General features: G+C 40.7%; 1 protein-coding gene across 1 annotated transcript in view; it reads left to right on the top strand.

Moving 5' to 3' along the window:
• The first annotated feature begins 1,386 nt into the window (after window positions 1–1,386).
• LOC107747660 (myelin-associated glycoprotein-like) overlaps window positions 1,387–19,108 on the top strand; it is a 28,440-nt gene continuing 10,718 nt past the window's right edge. The window contains exons 1-9 of the mRNA XM_016562255.1: window positions 1,387–1,414; window positions 1,537–1,658; window positions 4,890–4,956; window positions 10,809–11,171; window positions 12,023–12,313; window positions 12,642–12,893; window positions 14,250–14,501; window positions 14,616–14,879; window positions 14,974–15,055. Of these exons, the coding sequence (XP_016417741.1) occupies window positions 1,387–1,414; window positions 1,537–1,658; window positions 4,890–4,956; window positions 10,809–11,171; window positions 12,023–12,313; window positions 12,642–12,893; window positions 14,250–14,501; window positions 14,616–14,879; window positions 14,974–15,055 (1,721 nt within the window). The remainder of the gene's footprint in view (window positions 1,415–1,536; window positions 1,659–4,889; window positions 4,957–10,808; window positions 11,172–12,022; window positions 12,314–12,641; window positions 12,894–14,249; window positions 14,502–14,615; window positions 14,880–14,973; window positions 15,056–19,108) is intronic.

Here is a 19,108-nt window from a genome sequence, read left to right as displayed (position 1 = left end):
AAAATCCGTTAGAAAATGTCCCCTTTATAACATTAAAACTTACATTTGTAATGTAAATGTGCTGAAAATTTACTCACCCTCAGGCCATTCAAGATGTAGATGACTTTCATTCTTCATCGGAACAAATTTGGAAATTGTTATGCAGTGAATGGGTGCCATCAGAAAGAGAGTTCAAACAAGTCATAAAACCACCCAAAATAATCCACAAGTAACGGACTCCAATCCATCAATTAACGTCTTTAATTGAATCAAACCGTGTCAGAAAATATGACCTAAACACATCTGGAGAGTGGCTGTAAGGTTGTTTGCGTAAAAATTTTTATGTTGTTTAGCAAAAGTGAAAACTTAAAATGCATATACAGGTGCATCTCAATAAATTAGAATGTCTGTGTGAATAGAGTATTTGTAATGTAAGCGAGGTTAGCGGCAACCACGCTGGCGATGCTAGCGGGCTATTTGCTAATAGCGGACTCGGGAAATCAAAATAAAACTAGTGATAACAAGGCGCTCTGATTGTTTTTGTTGTAGGATACGATAGTGGATATATTCACACGTTATATAAACGAAAATGATGGTGTATAAAATTTATTTTAAAATAGAAAATTAGACGACAAAGAATTAACTTGACGGAGCTCAAACTCAAAACACACGGTGATGATAATGTGAGCCAAAATCATCACAGTTTAAAGAACCAAAGACTTAAACTACTTCAGTCTGTGTGCATTGAATTTATTTAATACCCGAGTTTCACAATTTGAGTTGAATTACTGAAATAAATGAACTTTTCCACGACATTCTAATTTATTGAGATGCACCTGTATTTTTAAGTTAATTAATTCATAACTCATATCTATTCGGGGGGGGGGTCTTCTGAGAGACATTAACCTATAAACAATACATTACACAATCCAAATAAATATTGGCAAACATTCATTTATTAATGAGAAACTGTTTAGTTTATTAAATACACTCTTGATCTAAGGTTTTTTGATCAAGAAATTGCACTAAATTTCCCCAGTTCATCTCAGTTGAGGTTAGTAGACACCATGAAATTGTTGAATAAGACAATCTCTGAAAACTCAAATGCAATCACATCAGCCAGTCAATGTTTAGACAGAGCTTATTAAATCAATGCCAGTTCAAATAGTTACTATCAATAGTTGTATAATGCTTCATCACTGACCAATTGATGTAAAGGATCAGAAGATCCATTGTGCTCCGTAATCCTATTCTTCATTTAATTTCCACAATTCTGTCAAAGAGCAGAAACATCTAATCTAACACAAAGCTGTTCAAATCACTCACTGAGAGCTGAAACAGAAAGTAAAGAATAAATAGAGGTAGCCTACTCAACACTATTTAAATCCAAAACCGACTGCAAACCAAATGAGACATCAATTCATAATCAACTCAGGTAAAGTCACTTTTACTTTTTTACTTTTGCATGTATGTATGTTCATGTTTTATAATCACTGTGCAAGAATGAACTTAAATGAACTTTTTAATCCTTTTATTGTGTTCCTTTTTTTTTCTCAGAACATCACATTTCACAATATTTCATGGGCAATGGAAAATCAAGGCCTCTGATGACCCAGGACTCAAGACAAAATATTAGGAGGAGAAATAAAAAGCTCACTAAGCATGACCCAGAGGATGAGGTTTGTTTTGCGGACGCCCTGCGGAAAGACAAACATTCAAAAGTACTGTCCACGAAAGACTACAGTTTGGCTAAACTAAATCTTCCAAGAAGCTATCACATCCGTTACTGCCATCTATCATCAGCACAGTCTAACCAGGAACAATTTTCAAAGCAGAGCTGGGAAATGTGCAACCTTGCCTTTGTAGATGAGAAAAATCCACAAAGCTGACAGACCTAGTTCAGTTTACATTGAATATACTGACCCCTAATGGAAATGTCAGGACCTCGTGAAAACTCTTAAAAGATTTAGATGGGTGTGTGATTTGGAAATATTTTTGGAAATATGTGTTCCATTTAAACATTTAAATAATTTCTGAGCAGTTTCTGTTTGTCTTTAAAACAGAACTTTCCCTTTGTCATTGTCAATAAAAGCAATTAATTCGGATTAATTGAATTTCTGCAAACCATGCATTAAAACCATCTTCCAAACCAGCATTAAAAACATGCATTTTTATATCTGAAGAATAACCATCTTAAAAAAAAAACCCATCCAATACTACTGTGATTTAAAATGTATCTTAAATTCTCAAAGATGTGGTAAGAATTGCATTAGATAGCAAACGATGCATCAAATGATGCAAGAACTTTTCTCAGAACTAGCTTCTCTTTCCTGATGCCAAAGTGATTTTGGTGGATGTGCAATGTTTTGCATGTATCTTTTTTAAAATTAAATTAATTTGTTTGATATTTTGTTTGATATCTCTAATACATACCAAATTCAGTCTTTTTAAGTGTTGCAAATACATTTTATGGCCACTGGAGAAAGCAAATCTTAAGAACAAAGGAACATTAAATACTGCAGGCTCCATTTCATCATTTCATTTTTTACAGTACCTCAAACAGTAGAGATAGTAGAGTTGTTGACAGACAAAGGTCAAAGTAGCTCTTCAGTTACAGCTGAACCTCACAAAGCCTCACAAAGCCCAGCTGTTTAACCAACCACACACAATGGCATACAGAGAAGTCACATGACAAGATATCATTTTTTAGTCCACACATCCTGTTAAAATGAAGATATAGAGGTTAAGTTCAAGCCCACACAGGTCACAGTCACACCACTAGTGATGCATATTGACCAAAAAAAACAAAAAAACACACACATTGGATATGACTGTGTTCTCTCAAATACATAATCACAGTTTTAGCCTCAGAATAGGCTACACTTGATGTGTTTGTTTAATGGTGTTACTATAAAACACCATAACTATAAAACACCTAGCAACATTCCAAAACACCTTTGCAACCCCATAGCAATGTGGTAAAAACCATTAGGTCCACCTAAGCAACCGTATAGCAAAATCTTGGCACTCACCCACAATGCCTCATGATTCTGGTAGCAATTATTTAAATGTAATCCATTCATACATGTATGATTACTTTTTACTACATTTAGCGAACACATTCACTCAAAAAAAAAAGTTTAAGTGAACTTCTTATATAGAATTAACATATTTGTATTAACATATACATTTCAGGACACTTTTATGCTGAATGTGTACAGCCAGTCTTTCAGAGTCCTTTGAAATAGAAAGTGACCAGGGGCGGTTCTAGGGTGAGTGGATACCCAGGGCTTAGCCCAGAGACATCCATGTATGTGTCAGAATACACGGGATGCACTTCAAATAAAATATGTTTAAAAATTACATTGGCAAAGAGGCAAGTATATTTAAACACGCAGGGCTCTAGCCTACACATACATACACAGGAGCTCCTGCATGCATTTACACTGCACTTACAAATTGCTTAAATAATGTTATGAGATTATGTTTTAAATATAAAATTTAGAACACAGAAATATGAAATGATAGAAAAATAGAATACTTTTAAAAATGAGACTAAAATTGCCAGTAGGTGGCAGCAAGCCACTGTCTTAATTACTGAGTCGTTGAGTCATTTATTCAATCGATTCATTCAAAACGGCTGATTCATTCAGGAAGGAAGTTTTATTAAAGGTGCACTAAGCGATTTTTGAAAAACGCTTTTGACCACTGTGTCGGACCGAGTCCCAAAACAAACTCGCAGCCAATCAGCAGTAAGGGGCGTGTCTAGTAATGATAGGGAGAAGAGACAGCTCAGTGAGTGCACAGGATGGATATTATCAGATGGACTAGATAGCGAGAGATGGCAGGTAAAAAAAGAGGAACATTTCGGAGGAACAAAACATTAAAAATGCTACGATCAGGCAAGAGATAAGACTGCATAAATATAGGATCAGCTTTTCAGCGGTGGAGAGAAATAAAGAGCGGAAGGGAATCGGACGCCGATGTTGCTTTGTTTCTTCTCGATAGGTGAGTTATGTAAATTTTGCAACACTTTTCTATGTTGGCTTTTGCTTGAATATGCTGCGGCTGGCAGGCATGACAGATCCACCATCGTCGCTGCCAAGGTTGTGTACATACGTTTGGGGCGGAGTTATCAAAATAGGGGCGAGGTCCTGTTGGGGTATGTGCATGTTTGTTTTGGTGCTTTCAAATATTAGGCTTGTTCGAGATGCATCGGCGTTGCGCAGAACGATCGCTATGGCAGAAAGTCTGCCACAGACCATTCCAAATGCTAAACAATCTGTTCATATAATCGCTCTAAATACGTGCGTGTGTCCTAGAAAGTCTGTGCATATAATAACATGATTAAAAAGTCTATATTTGTTGCTATACCGTAACAATCTAATTTTGACAGGTGTTGAGATCAGTACTATGAATTTATAGCCTACAGTAAGTTACAAATACCTGAAGCAGCAGCATTTTGCTGTTTAAGTGCTGGTTTAATAGAAATTATTTTAATGCGCATTAAATGATGCGCACAAGACACGGTAATAAAAAATACATTCGGGCCTTCCCTTAGCCCACCCCTAGCGCCACCCTGGAAGTGACCAAATTATCACAAGCATCACGCTCAGCCAGATATAGGGGGAAGGAAGCTCTCGGATATTTAGCACATCAGTCTTCTTCTAATGACCTCAGGCACCGTTTGAGGACACAACATTAAGTAAGTTACTCCTAAAAAAATTTTTTTAATCCCTTATTAAATATGTATTATTTAAATCCCTTATTAAATAACTAGTTTATTGCAAATGCCGCACTGCACGTGCTCCATAAACAGTGAGAAATGAAACTATGTTGTCATTCTAAAACAATACTTAGTGGTTACTGGGAACTGAAGAGTCGTAAATAATGACAATATTTATTCCCAGGCGCTGAACTTTGATGCAGAGATGGTTTTCTGGAGCTGTTTACTGTCACTCTTTCTCTGGCTCAGAGGTTAGTAAAATATAACTACATAAAATGGTTATGTATGACAGTTTTAAGTTGTAAATAATCAGTGTTTAGTCTTTTCATGTAGTGAATTTTACACACATACAAAAAAAGCATTTTTTCTGCTCTTAGGCCATTGCATTATTACAGTAAAGTATAATGAGTCATTCCTCAGACAAATGAATTACAGTCTACTTCCTGACATCTCTGCGGAGGAAACTATTAGGTGAACCAAGATGAGTGTCTTGGAAAATAATTTAGGCTCATACTAAAACAAAAGGAAATCCATTAAATTTTTTTAATTATGATGTAATGTAAGTAGTAAGTAAGTAAGTAAGTTCCCTTTCGTGGAACTTCGAACTGCGTCCTCTAGGGGTCGCTATGGGGAACGCCTCGTCGTGACCCGTGTCTGAAGCCTACATTGAAAAAACACCAACTTGTTTGGCCGGCGACAGCCATGACGTCACTACCGTCGCGACTAGTACAAAATAGGCGCCGGTAGCGCACATCATTCTCTTCTTCGTCTTCACTGACCGGTCTGTTTGAAGCGTGCATTCCAAAAAGCAAAGTAAGAGCTTTTTCTTTCCTACTATGGCGAGCACTAGCGAAGCGTTTAGAAAGTGTGTACATCCGTGTCAGCGGTTCCTGACACCCGATGATTCACACGATCTATGCGTTGTTTGTTTGGGCGAGGAGCACGCACACGATGTCCTCGAGGGGGCAATCTGTGTGCACTGTGAGAGCTTTTCTCTGAAGAAGCTCCGCTCTCGTTTGTCTCTCTTCTCGAGGGGAGAGGGACAACCATCGGTTTCCCGCGGTTCAGGACCCGCCGCTGCTGAGGCACGGAGGAGAATGAGCTCGTGGGGATCTCAGGTGGACCTAGCCGATGAGGCTGAAGGGGGGGTTCCCCTCTTCCGCGCATCGGCGTCGGGCGAGAGACAGCCGCTGGACGATGATATCCTCTCTCTAATATCATCTGATCCAGGGGCCAGTGCTCAGTTGGGCCCAGCCCAACAAGAGCAGGAAATGGATGTGGAGAGTGAAGAAGCTGAGGCTGAGCTTTCCCAATCCACCTGCCCTGCGTATGATGAGCTGTTAGAGGTAATGGATCGAGCCACGGCAAGGCTCGAATTACCGTGGAAACGGGCCAAGGAGGTGACGTCGCGAGGTCGCCTCGACGAGCGTTATCTCTCTGGCCATACACCTCCAGCTCAAGTGAGCCTTCCTTTCCTTCCTGATCTCCACACTGAGATCGAGAAGGAATGGGAGAGGCCGTTTTCCTCACGCGTATACCGGTTTCAGCATACGAGTTATGCGAACATCGAGTCAATGCGCGAAAGCGGCTATGGAATGATGCCCCCTGTGGAAGAGACGCTAGCCAGCTATCTCTCTCTGGGGGAGACGTCATCCCTCAAAACTCCCTCCTTGCCATCCGTGCCCCTTCAAGCCACATCTCGCACGAACGGCAAGGCATACGCAGCGGCAGGTCAGGCGGTGGCTTCGTTGCACACGATGGCGGTGCTTCAGGCATACCAGGCTGACCTGCTGAAGGACCTGGATGAGGGGCAGGGCCTTTCCTCTGGCGAAACGGCTGAGCTGCGACGCACCACAGACTTGGCCCTCCGGGCTACTAAGCAGGCAGCCTCTGCCATGGGCAGAGCGATGGCTGCTATGGTGGTGACGGAGCGGCAGTTGTGGGTGAACTTAGCGGACATCGGGAAGAAAGAAAGGGGCTTTCTTCTCGATGCCCCGGTTTCGCCCTCTGAACTGTTTGGCACCTCCGTCGAGACGGTGGTCGACAAATTCAGGGAGGCGAAGTCGCGCTCAGCAGCGTTCAAGTCCTTCATACCACGAAGGCCCAGGTCTGAGCCCGAACAAACCAGGGGTCCTGGCCCGTCTCGGTTTGAGGATCAGAGACGGGCACAGAGGGCTAGTGTCGCGACTCGCGCCCCGCCTCCACCTGTGGGTGGGGGTAGGAAGTATCGTGGGTCGAGGGGAGGCAGGCGAAACCCGAGGGGTGAGACCTGGGCAAGGCGCCAGCGCTTTCGTCCGGGTCAGAGTAATACCTAGGTATTCACTCTCTCCCGCAGGGGGTACAACATCTACCCTGTTCTCCCCTTTTTCTAATTCCCTTTTTATGACCACCATCTCCAGCTGACCGAGGTTAGCTGTAAAACAATTTCAAACAGTCTCCTACTGGGCCCATGATGTTTTGGTGGTTCTATGGCCAGATCATAGTAACCGCCTGACTGATGGTCCGGTCAAAAAATCCCCGGACACAGCTCCGGCAACAAGCCTCGTGGTGGGTGAGTATGATCCATATATCATGAGAGCATGTATACTAATGAGAGACTGAGGTGGTCATGTGTAAAATAACCTAATAGAGTGTATAAAGTTACCTGCAGCAGGAAAAATCCGGTCAAGAGATCCTCGGAGCACAGCTCCGGTACAGAAGTCATGGGGGTGAGTACGATCCAAATATCATGATATCTGTATATTAAGGACAGACTGAGATGGCTGTGTGTGTGTAACCTCTATAGTTCCTTGCAGTGTTTCCGGGACCTGTACGTTTCTGTCCCTTGCTAGACGCCCTCGGTGAGGTGCCGTTGCTGGGTTCAGAAGCCAGGTGCTCTACTTGCAGTAGGCGTTTCACTCGTCGACTTACGTCCAGGCGGTAAGGGAAAGCCGGGCGTCGGCTTCATACCTCCTGGATAATGCGGCCGAACACGGGCTTCTGCGGGAGCCTCGGGAACATCAGGCCCCCGGTGCTACGCTGCAAGGCACCCGGACTGGGCTACAGTGCCTGGTCGCCCCGAGGGGCTTCCGGGCCACCGGCGTATTCCTTCTTGCTGAGGCAACGAACGGGAGGTACAGGGGGCATCACCAGGATCCTCCTGTGTAAGGCTGTCGTAGGCAGGGCTCCCATCACCACTGAGATGGGCGAGCCGGCCTCTTCCAGCTGGCCGATATGGTCGGGTATCCATGAACTTAAAATCCAGATAATATGGTAAATGTCCACGTAAAGCAAGGCTTTGCGCATTTCCCTAAATCCACGTGAGTGGTAAATGTGCACGTGAAGCTTTGCGCATTTTTCTAAAATCCACATAGCTGGTAGATGGGCACGTGTTGCTTTGCCCATTTTCTAAAATTCCACTTAGGTGGTAAATGGGCACGGGATTCTTTGCCCATTTTTCTAAAATCCTGTGAAGGTAAGGGTTACGCGTGCGGTCTTCGTTCCCTTTGTTTAAGAGTGGGATAACACCCCGGTACCCTGGGTGCCACTCAAGTAGTGTGTCTTGGTCGACACACCCTGGAGACACCGCTCCCCTCGCCTCTGAGGAGGGTGCTGGAGCGGCTGTTCCCGACCGGCCATTACGTCCGGGTGACAATAGAACCCTAAGAAAATCCAAAGATTATGGTAAAAGTGCTCATATTGCGCACCTTTTAAAATCCACATGAGTGGTAAGTGTGCACGTTATCCTTTGCCACTTTTCTAAAATCCACGTAAGTGGTGGGTGGGCACGTTAGGCTTTGCCACCCGTCTAAAATTCCACCTAGGTGGTAGGTGTGCACGCTATGCTTTGCCACTTCTCTAAAATCCCACGAAAGTGGTAGGTGCGCACGTTCTTCTTTGCCCACCTCTCTAAAATCCTGTACGGTGAGGGTTACGCGTTTCGGACTTCGTTCCCTGTTTCGGAGATGGTTAGACCCCGATTTCCTGGGCTCCTCTCAACCAGTGTGTCTCGATCGACGCACTCAGGAGGCACTGCCCCCCTTGATATCAAGGGGTACTAAGAGGGTGTCTTCTGGCGAGCAGGGTCCTCTCCGAGGAGTTGAATCCCTCGCTCCATGGGCCGTCCTCGTGGTAATGTTGAGCGCTGCTCCCCTTTCATGAGAGGGTTACCTGGAATGTGACCAGTATTCCTCCGCTGGGGAAAACGGAGGTGCCTCGTTTATGAGAGGCTTGAGCTCGCTGTCTTCCAGAAAGACCTCGAACCAGCTGCATCAGTAGGATTGGGCCGTCCTCCGCCTCCCTGATGCGCTGGCGATGTGGCTAGCCTGCAGTATGCTACCCCTCTGATTGTTAATCATGCTGCTGGTTGGGGGCCCCCCCTCTCGGTGAGAGTTGGGTTTGGGCTCCCCCAGCTAGAATGAGCTACTGCCAGCCGGGGAAAGCCCGGCATGGGTAAGGGTCGAGCCCCCTGTGCGTCTGAGGACCAGGCGTGGGCTCCCACGCCGAAATTGTTACTAGCTGGTTCCGCTAGTTGGAACGCGCTGCGGGTCGAGTCCCCTTCTCGGTGAGAACTGGGCGTGTTGCTCCCCCAGCTGATAACTGCTAGCTGTTCCACCAATGGAACATGCTGTAGGTCGAGCTCCCGCTGAATGGATGTCTGCTCCCTCAGCTACAGGTTCGCGGCTAGCCACGCCAGCGTGATAGCCGTAGGTGAGACTGATGACTACTCAGGTTTCCATCTATAGGCTGCCCTCCAGAAGTGCCACGAGAACCCCCTAGAACGGTTGTATCCATCTACATATGGACATTCTAAAATCCACATGGTGGTAAGTGGGCACGGTATCTTTGCCCACTTTTCTAAAATTCCACGAAAAGTGGTAAGTGCGCACGTTCTGCTTTGCCCACTTCTCTAAAATCCTATATGGTAAGAGTTACGCGTTCAGCTTCGTTCTCTTTTTCTGAGTGGTCTAAAACCCCGGTTCCGCCTGGGACCCACTCCTCCTGGTATCCTCGAATACCTACTCTGACAGGGTGTTTCCACTAGAGGCCTCTTGAGACAGGTCCTTCTGCAAAGTGAGGTAGCCCTGAGTGACAGGCCAAGACTAGTAATTGATCCAATAAGTAGGCTCTTGGTCGTATTCCCTGGAAGGAATCCTTCATGATTCTAGGCCCTGGCGCCACCTCCGAGGAGGCTTCTTTTGGCACAGCTGGTACGGTGGCCCCTGCCGTCCCGCAGTTCTGGGCACCGAGCCAGCCGCCCTCATTACACCAGAGGTTAATCTCGAGAGACTGATTCCCGTGGTAGACTATTGGTAGCCTGGGTTCTACTACCAATCTTGTCCCAGTGGGACCTGCACACTGTGAGGCTCTAGTAATGTCCCTTGGCAGCCTAGGCTTCTGGCCGTAGGGAGTAATGTCACTGACAGCAGTCTAAGTCCAGGACAGGGGCAACTCCCATAGCGATATGGTGTAGTTGGTACTTAGTGGCTCGCCATGGTTCTGGCTTGCACTCCCCTCAGCATGGCGGCGTGGGTAAACCGTTCCCCATAGCGACCCCTAGAGGACGCAGTTCGAAGTTCCACGAAAGGGAACGTCTCGGGTTACTTATGTAACCATGGTTCCCTGAGGGGAACGAGACACTGCGTCCTCTAGCTTTGTGCCATGCTGCGGACACAAGCTTCAGACGAAGAAGTGAATGATGTGCGCTACCGGCGCCTATTTTGTACTAGTCGCGACGGTAGTGACGTCATGGCTGTCGCCGGCCAAACAAGTTGGTGTTTTTTCAATGTAGGCTTCAGACACGGGTCACGACGAGGCGTTCCCCATAGCGACCCCTAGAGGACGCAGTGTCTCGTTCCCCTCAGGGAACCATGGTTACATAAGTAACCCGAGACGTTTTATTTATAGAGCACATTTAAAATTCAGCGTTACACTGACCAAAGTGCTGAACAAAACCAATAATAAAATACAGGAAATTCTAAAATAAAGTAACATTTAAAAAACAATAATAATAATGTCACTGGTATAACATTAAAATTGACATTTGTAACATATAAAATAATTTAATTGGTTACTAAATTGTTAAGAAAAAATATAAAATAATTTTGAGTCATTCTGCTTTCAGTGTCACCTACTGCTGTGGAATGGAGTGCTGAAATGCCGAAATCAGTGGTGGGTTTGTCTGGATCATGTGTGGTCATTCCCTGTACTTTCAGCTACCCTGCAAAGGGAAAAACATACACAGAATTTACAGGGATTTGGTACAAAGGATATTATGAATTTACAGTATACCATACAGACACCTCAAAAATCAGTGACACATTCAAAGGTCGCAGTAGTCTCACTGGTGATTTGCGCCAAAACGACTGTTCTTTGAAAATCAGCTCTCTGAGCAGCAGTGACACTGGACCATTCATATTCCGGATTGAGATTAAAGATCTGGACAAATTCAGCTTTGGGCAGAATAAAACTTCTGTAACAGTGAAAGGTAAGAGAAATTTGTTCAATTAAAAGGTTTTAATGTTACCTTCACTCAGGTTTCAAAGGGGTTTTATTTTTTCACAGTGATGACACAGAAGAACCTTTTTTTTTTAGTTCCCCATGAATATGAAGCTTCTAAAACAGCCACTTTTTTATTAAGAACATTTTAATCATCTAAAAAAACATTTTCCACTACAAAGAACATTTTGTGTAATGAAAAGGTTTCATGCATGTTGGATTAAATCGTTTGTCAGCATGTTTTCTATAACTTAGCTTGTGCATCTGCAGTTTTTGAGTGAAAAATTCAGCATTATTTGTGAATAATTTTGGCAATATTCACTCAAAAACAATACACCCAATTTACATTTATGCATTTGGCAGATGCTGTTATCCAAAGACATAACAGCATACATTGCATTCAGTGCTATACTTTTTTTTTTTTTTTCAGTTTATGCATTCCCTAGAAATCAAACCCACAACCTTGGTGTTGCTAGCGCCATGCTCTACTGTATGAACTACAGGAAGGAACAATGAGGTCTATGATCAGTCCGTTCAAAAAAGAAATACAAAACCTGTGCTTACTTTAAGAACACAATGTGATAAGATTAAATCCAAAATTTGGTAATAATATAGCATAATGAGTAATTTATAAATCATTTTTTTGGAAGCATGTCATAATATTAGCTAGAATTTTCTGGAAGAAGAAAATCCTCTCCGGATCAAAATTACTGAATCACAACATGAGGGTTAATCACTATGATTTGTTGTGTAATATCCAAATTAATATTTCAATTAATGTGTCAGGTATGAGAAGTGGTGGAAAAACTGTTGCATCAACAATTTGTGTGTCTTCACCAGAAACACCAGAGATTCCTATCGTCTCTGTGGAAGAGGAAATGACATCAGGGAAACCGGTGACTGCTACCTGTGCCGTGTCTCATTCCTGTCCCTCAGACCTGCCTCGTGTCACCTGGAACCATGACGGCACACACTCGAGTCTATCACAGCCGCAAAATCCCGGTCAATTGAAGCTTACATCTTACACCCTGACCTTCACCCCTTCTAGAGAAGACCATAATAAACATCTCAGCTGCTCTGCAGAGTTTGAAGGGAAGACAGTGACAGACTACAGAACACTCAAAGTTAAATGTAAGTCGACTATGTGAGTTTAAGACAAATAAATGATCAGATGCTAATTCACATCTTTTCTTGTTAGCTGTTAATAGTTTTAGGACTGTGGTTCGCAACTTTTTTGACTCAAAATCCCCCATTATCTTAATATATTAGTATTAATAATGATATATTAATTTCAATACGTTTGAATGATCCTGTGGCCAAAATATGCAATGTCTGCAGAGACCCCCTGGTTGAAAACCACAGTCTTATGAAATGAAATGAATCCTTGGCACAGGGTTAGCCTGGTGAGACCATTGTTGAGGTAATAAATAGCGTTTTATCAACATTTTGTCTCAATCAGATCCTCCGTATGATGTAAAAGTGGTCTCTAAACCCTCAGTGAAGGAGAATGACTCTATTGAACTGACCTGCTCCAGTGACAGCAACCCTCCTGCAAACAGCTACCATTGGTTCAGCTCAAATGGGATGTTGTTAGGAAACAAACATACTCACAAACTGGAGAGAGTATCTCGACATACTGAGGCCATTTCCTGTACAGCCATTAACACACTGGGAAAAAACAGTTCTGGTCCACAGAAAATTAATGTGCTGTGTAAGTAGAGTTTTTTGTGTGACTGGCCCTTTATTGTTTGGAGAAAGTATTTTAAGTATTTTAACCTTTAAAAATAAAGGTTCTTCATTGGCATTTATGGTTCCATGAAGAACCTTTAACATCATTGGACACTTTCCATTGGACATAAGGTTCTTTAAAGGGATAGTTCACCCAAAAATGAAAATTTGATGTTTATCTGCTTACCCCCAGGGCATCCAAGATGTAGGTGACTTTGTTTCTTCAGTAGAACACAAATTATGATTTTTAAGTCCAGCCGTTGCAGTCTATCAGTCGTATGATGCATGGCAATGGTAACAAAATCTATGAGAGTAAAAAAAGCATGCACAGACAAATCCAAATTAAACCCTGCGGCTCGTGACGACACATTGATGTCCTAAGACACTAAATGATCGGTTTGTGCGAGAAACCGAACAGTATTTATATCATTTTTTACCTCTAATACACCACTGTGTCCAACTTCCTTGAGCGCGTGCACAGCATCCGGTGCGTGAGGTGTGTACGCGCTCTGGCGTAGTTTACGCAAGCGCCGGAAATGATCTCTCGCGCGTATACATCACTCATTGTTTACACAGTGCACAGTCATTGTAGGTACGACGGCTAATCAAAATGGTACTTACTTGCGCTTATCCGGATTATTCAAACCGACTTAAAACTAAAAGATTACGTTCTCTCGCGCGAACTCATTCGGGAGTGGTGACTTTCCATGTATTCCCAACTTCTGAGCCTGCTCGCCTGAAGTTATGGTTGATTGCTCTTCGGCTGGATATCAACACACCCATTAACGTAAACTTTCTCGCACAAACCGATCGTTTCGTGTCTTAGGACATCAACGTGTCGTCACGAGCCGCAGGGTTTAATTTGGATTTGTCTGTGCATGTTTTTTTTACTCTCATAGATTTTGTTACCATTGCCATGCATTATACGACTGATAGACTGCAACGGCTGGACTTAAAAATCATAATTTGTGTTCTACTGAAGAAACAAAGTCACCTACATCTTGGATGCCCTGGGGGTAAGCAGATAAACATCAAATTTTCATTTTTGGGTGAACTATCCCTTTAAAGTGGAAAAATTTATTTAGATAAATGTTCCTAACACTAAGAAAAAAGTGGATCTATTAAGAACTGTTCACTAAACGGTTCTTTTTGGAATTCAAGTGTTCTTCTAGGGTGTGTGTCGAGTGTAGTAGCCTAAATGTTCCTCGTATCACTACATTACTCAACGGTATCAGGAGACGACAAACTTCTTCTACATACTAACTTAAATTGCTTTTAGTAAAAACATATATTAAATGAACTGAATGTTTGACATTGTATCAAATTTTATGTCAATCAGATCCTCCATATAATGTAAACGTGCTCACTAAACCCTCAGTGAAGGAGAATGACTCTGTTGAACTGACCTGCTCTAGTAACAGCAACCCTCCTGCAAACAGCTACCAGTGGTTCAGCTCAACTGGAACAACATTAGCAAAGAGCCCCATTTACAAACTGGAGAGAGTATCTCGACATACTGAGGCCATTTCTTGTACAGTCATTAACACAGAGGGAAAAAACAGTTCTGGTTCACAGAAACTTAATATACTGTGTAAGTATGAGTGAAAGGCCTCGGTTCAACCATTTCAATCGGTACTGTTAGTGAAAGAAGATCATTATGATTTATGATAGCTAATACTCCTATCTATCTATCTATCTATCTTAGATCCTCCTGAAATTAAAAGTGAATCTTCTTGCCAGACTATGATTTTGACAGTCTGTGCCTGTATTGTGGACTCCAACCCTCCCAGTGAAGTCAAGTGGTTTGGTCCAGATTCCTCAAAAACCTTCTCCAGCACCAGCATTAAACAAAATGAGTCTCTTACCATATTCACCCTACAGGGTTGGCCGGGTTTCCCTGAGACTGTCCAGTGCTTTGCCAATAACATTCTGGGAAATTCTTCCATAATTTTAGAAGCTCCTCAAAATGGTGACACTTCATATTCAGACTTTTTTAAAAACACTCTGTCATTGTTTTATTGCAAAAATAATTAATTTAAATATTTGTTTGCTTCTTTTCACAGGCATAATAAAATACATCGTTGGTGCATCAGCTGTTGTAGTTGTTTTAGTCTGCATTTTAGTGTATGTTGTGAGAAAACGCTGGTAAGGATCTCGCTCTCTCTCGTAAGCTACACATTACTCACTCAATCAGTTTGTCTTGGTATTCCTTCTTGTTTCTCCTTTGTTTCCTGACAACTTTAAAATCCCTCTTCTTTTAAGTGGGAACAGAGCTAAACAACAACTTGTAACTTGGAAGAATGAACAGACTGAAATGAAGACAACCCCAAAAAAGTCTGAGTTAGAAAAGTATATACAGTAAAAACTTATATACAGTACCAGTCCAAATTTTTACAATCATTAATATTGTTTAGGTTTTTTTTTTAAATAAGTCTCTTTTAAAATAAATGTTTTCTATCTGAATACATTTTAAAATGTAATGTATTCCTGTGATGGCATCATTACTCCAGTCTTCAGTGTCACATGATCTTTCAGAAATCATTCTAATATGCTGACTTGCATATTAGATTATTTATTTTACTTCATTATATATATTTTTAATATTTCTGTTTAAACTGGGATACACTACCATTCAAAAGTTTGGGATAACTTTATTTTTTTTAGAGAAATTAATACTTTTTCAGCAAGGATGCATTAAACATGACTAAAGATATACCAAATGTTACAAAAAGATTTCAAATGAATGCTATTATTTTAAACGGTCTATTCATCAAAGAATCCTGAAAATAATGTATCACAGTTTCCACAAAAACAGTTTTCAACATTGATAATAATAAGAAATGATTCTTGAACAGCAAATCAGCATATTAGAATGATTTCTGAAGGATCATGTGACACTGAAGACTGGAGTAACGATGCTGAGAATTCAGCTTTGCATTACATGAATAAATTACATTTCAAAATATATTAAAATAGAAAATTGTAATTGAAATTGTAATAATATTTCAGAATATTACTCTTTTTGCTGTATTGTTTTGCTTTGGTGAAAAAGGCTCATATCATAAAACAGGACATCTTAATGATTCCAAACTTTTGACTGTAGTGTATAATATAATTTTTGATACATAACTACATATCAGAACATTTACTAATTATTTGTATCTATCATTTTATGAAAAGCAGAAAAGAGAAAGGCAGTGATGGAGATATTTACATAAACTGCCTGAAAGGTAGTGTTTATGACAACCTGGGGGTGAGTACAACTTTGTATCGGTGACAAAACGTTTTACTTTCACAGCTTTTAGTAACGCTCAAGTCGGTTTCTGAGCAGCGCATCAGTTCTTTAGACATTTATTGACAAGTTCTTGGAGGTGTTGATTTTCAGTGTGACTTTAATGTGTTGTTTGTGTTATGCATGTAAAAGAATTGCTTGATGGAACCTGGTGGCACTTTATTTTAAAAAGCAGGGGCGGTTTCTTCATTAGGGAGATAGGGCAATGCACCACCAAAGTGCGAACGGGACTTTGTGCACCAAAGTGCGATCTCTATGAGTTCCGGGAGGGCTGTGGTGGTCAGTGGTGTTTATGAAGACTCCCAAACACAGACACGAACACTCACTCTGACAGATGAACAGTTCACTGGTGATGCCGCCTTCAGATCGCCAAATTATATATCTATATACAGTCAGGTTATGGCGACTGGTCTGTTGGCATCTTCGTGTGGTCCTGTTTGGTATTGCAGCTTGACTTGTAGTTATTATATATGTATAGAAAATGCTCTAAACAAATGTAACATTTATTTTTTCCTCACAGTTTTTTGATTGAACTTAGTAAAACAATTATCTTTATTAAAAATGTTTCAAGTCTTAATACTTTTCCTTTTGTTATACTGGGAAAAATCATACCGTGATGTATGCTAAAATGTATGCGTAACCTAAGAAAGTACTGCATAATATAGAGTAATTGCATGGGCTAGGGTTAGGTTCAGGGATAGGTTCAGGGTTAGTTTTTAGTTATTACCCAGTTATTGTAAATACTAAAGCAAGTACATAATATGTACGTGCGGAACAGGACTGTAAAAAAAAGTGCTACCTGGAACCATCGCACTTTAGCTAGCTGTTAAAACTGATAACAACACACCTAAGACTCGTGCATGCAGATATTAATGTGCAAAACTGTGACTAAAAAACAACACTGCATGTGCCTTAACATTTATAATTAAAAGAGAATACTTCATCAATAGAATCTACATTGTTTGAGATGTCTCTAACATATTTTGCTTTTTTTAAGTAGTGTGATGAGACCATTCTAATCTGACAACGCCCTGGAAGATGAAGCAGCCTACGCTAACGTGAAGAAAAGAACACGTGCTGTCCAACAAGAAATGACAGATCAAAGAGGAAAATAAATGTTTGTTGACTTTAGATCTTATTATGCACTGAAATTGTTCAAATTGTAAATATGACTTTAATGACTAAAATTCTCTTTAAAAGGTCTGAGGACCTTTGTAAATGTAAATATTACATTAAATGAATTGTTTACCCAAAAATGGAAATTTGGTGAACATTTACTCACCCTCAGGCCATCCAAGATGTAGATGAGTTTGTGTTTTCATCAGAACAGATGTGGAGAAATGTAGCATTACATCACTTGCTCACCAATGGATGCTCTGCAGTGAATGGGTGCCGTCAGAATGAGACTCCAAACAGCTGATAAAAACAATGAAGTAATCCACACCACTCCAGTCCAGTAATTAATGTCTTGTGAGGTGAAAAGCTGTTTGCAAGATGTTTTAATTATTTTTTTTTGTAAGAATGTCATTTTTGGGTGAACTATTCCTTTAATGTACGTAAATTCATGTTATGTGGTTTTGGTTAGCTTGGGTGTGGGGGAAAATAAAACACAATGTTAAACCAACATCCCCTGGCATGTAATCTGCATCACGCTTGTTAAAGACTTGCTGTTATGTTCAATTATATGCAACCTTCAATGCAATAGTTCAATGTAATCCAATATTATAAGGCAGTTTCAAGTGTATCCTGGGCACTAGTATGCTTGTGAAATGAGTTTAACAGCAGGTATGATGTTCGTCAATTCTGCACCAGCTGGCACAGACTTTTGAAAATGTCATGCAGTTCCCAATAAACATTTCTGGTTTCAAATAAATAAGCAGTTTCATTTCCTATTCTTTTTGTATATATTTCTATTTAAAAAAAATATATATATCATCAACATCAATATGTATCGCAATATAATTTTTTTAAATAATGGTGATATGATTTTTAAACACATTTCCGATATTTTGATATACATTACCAGTGTTTCCCATACATTGATTTATTTGTGGCATTTGACAAAATAAACATGAGCCCTGCACGTTTCAAAATCAAAACGCGGCGCGGGTGTTTTATTTGAATGAAGGGAACCGTCTTCAGAAAAGTTTCGATGGCATTTTTATTTTATCTGATAAAGTAGCGTTTATGAGTGGAGCTGCTTTGATTACAGCCATTATTGGGGAAACCAATTATTTCTAATTATAGCAATGAATACTTTTATTTAGCAAGGATGCTTTAAATTGATCAAAAGTGATGATAAAGACATTTATAATGTTATATTTCATATATACAAAAATGTATATTTCAGATAAATGCTGTTCAACATAACAATAAATGTTTTGTGAGCAGCAAATCAGAATATTAGAATGATTTCTGAAGGATCATGTGACTGGAGTAATGATGCTAAAAACTGAGCTTTGAAATCACAGGAATAAATTACATTTTAAAATATTTTCAAATAGAAAACAGTTATTTTAAATAGTAAAAATATTTCAAAATGTTACTGTTTTTGCTAAGTTAAAGATATTAGTGATTAATAAGGTGAGTCTGAGATGTTTATTTGACAGTGATTTCACATTTCTTGTTTGTATGAAGGCTAAATACAAATAAAAGGTGAACATTAATTTATTTGTGCTGTTTTTTTTTCTAAAAAAATTTAATAGTTTTATAGGAAGAGTTTTCATAGACTTGGCAAATAAATTTTTCACAAGTTTGTAGGTACAGACATCTGTTGTGGGTGTTCTTTGCAGTTTTTATGAGGCTTTTTTTTAAATGGTGTTCATATCGATATCGGAATTATATTGTATCGACCGAAATTAAGAAATATATTGTGATATAAATTTTGGCCATATCGTCCAGCCCTA

This window comes from Sinocyclocheilus rhinocerous, unplaced genomic scaffold (assembly GCF_001515625.1).
Source record: "Sinocyclocheilus rhinocerous isolate Xijiao unplaced genomic scaffold, SAMN03320098_v1.1 scaffold4214, whole genome shotgun sequence".
Classification (NCBI taxonomy): domain Eukaryota; kingdom Metazoa; phylum Chordata; class Actinopteri; order Cypriniformes; family Cyprinidae; genus Sinocyclocheilus; species Sinocyclocheilus rhinocerous.
This window is presented reverse-complemented; position numbering and strand designations above follow the sequence as displayed.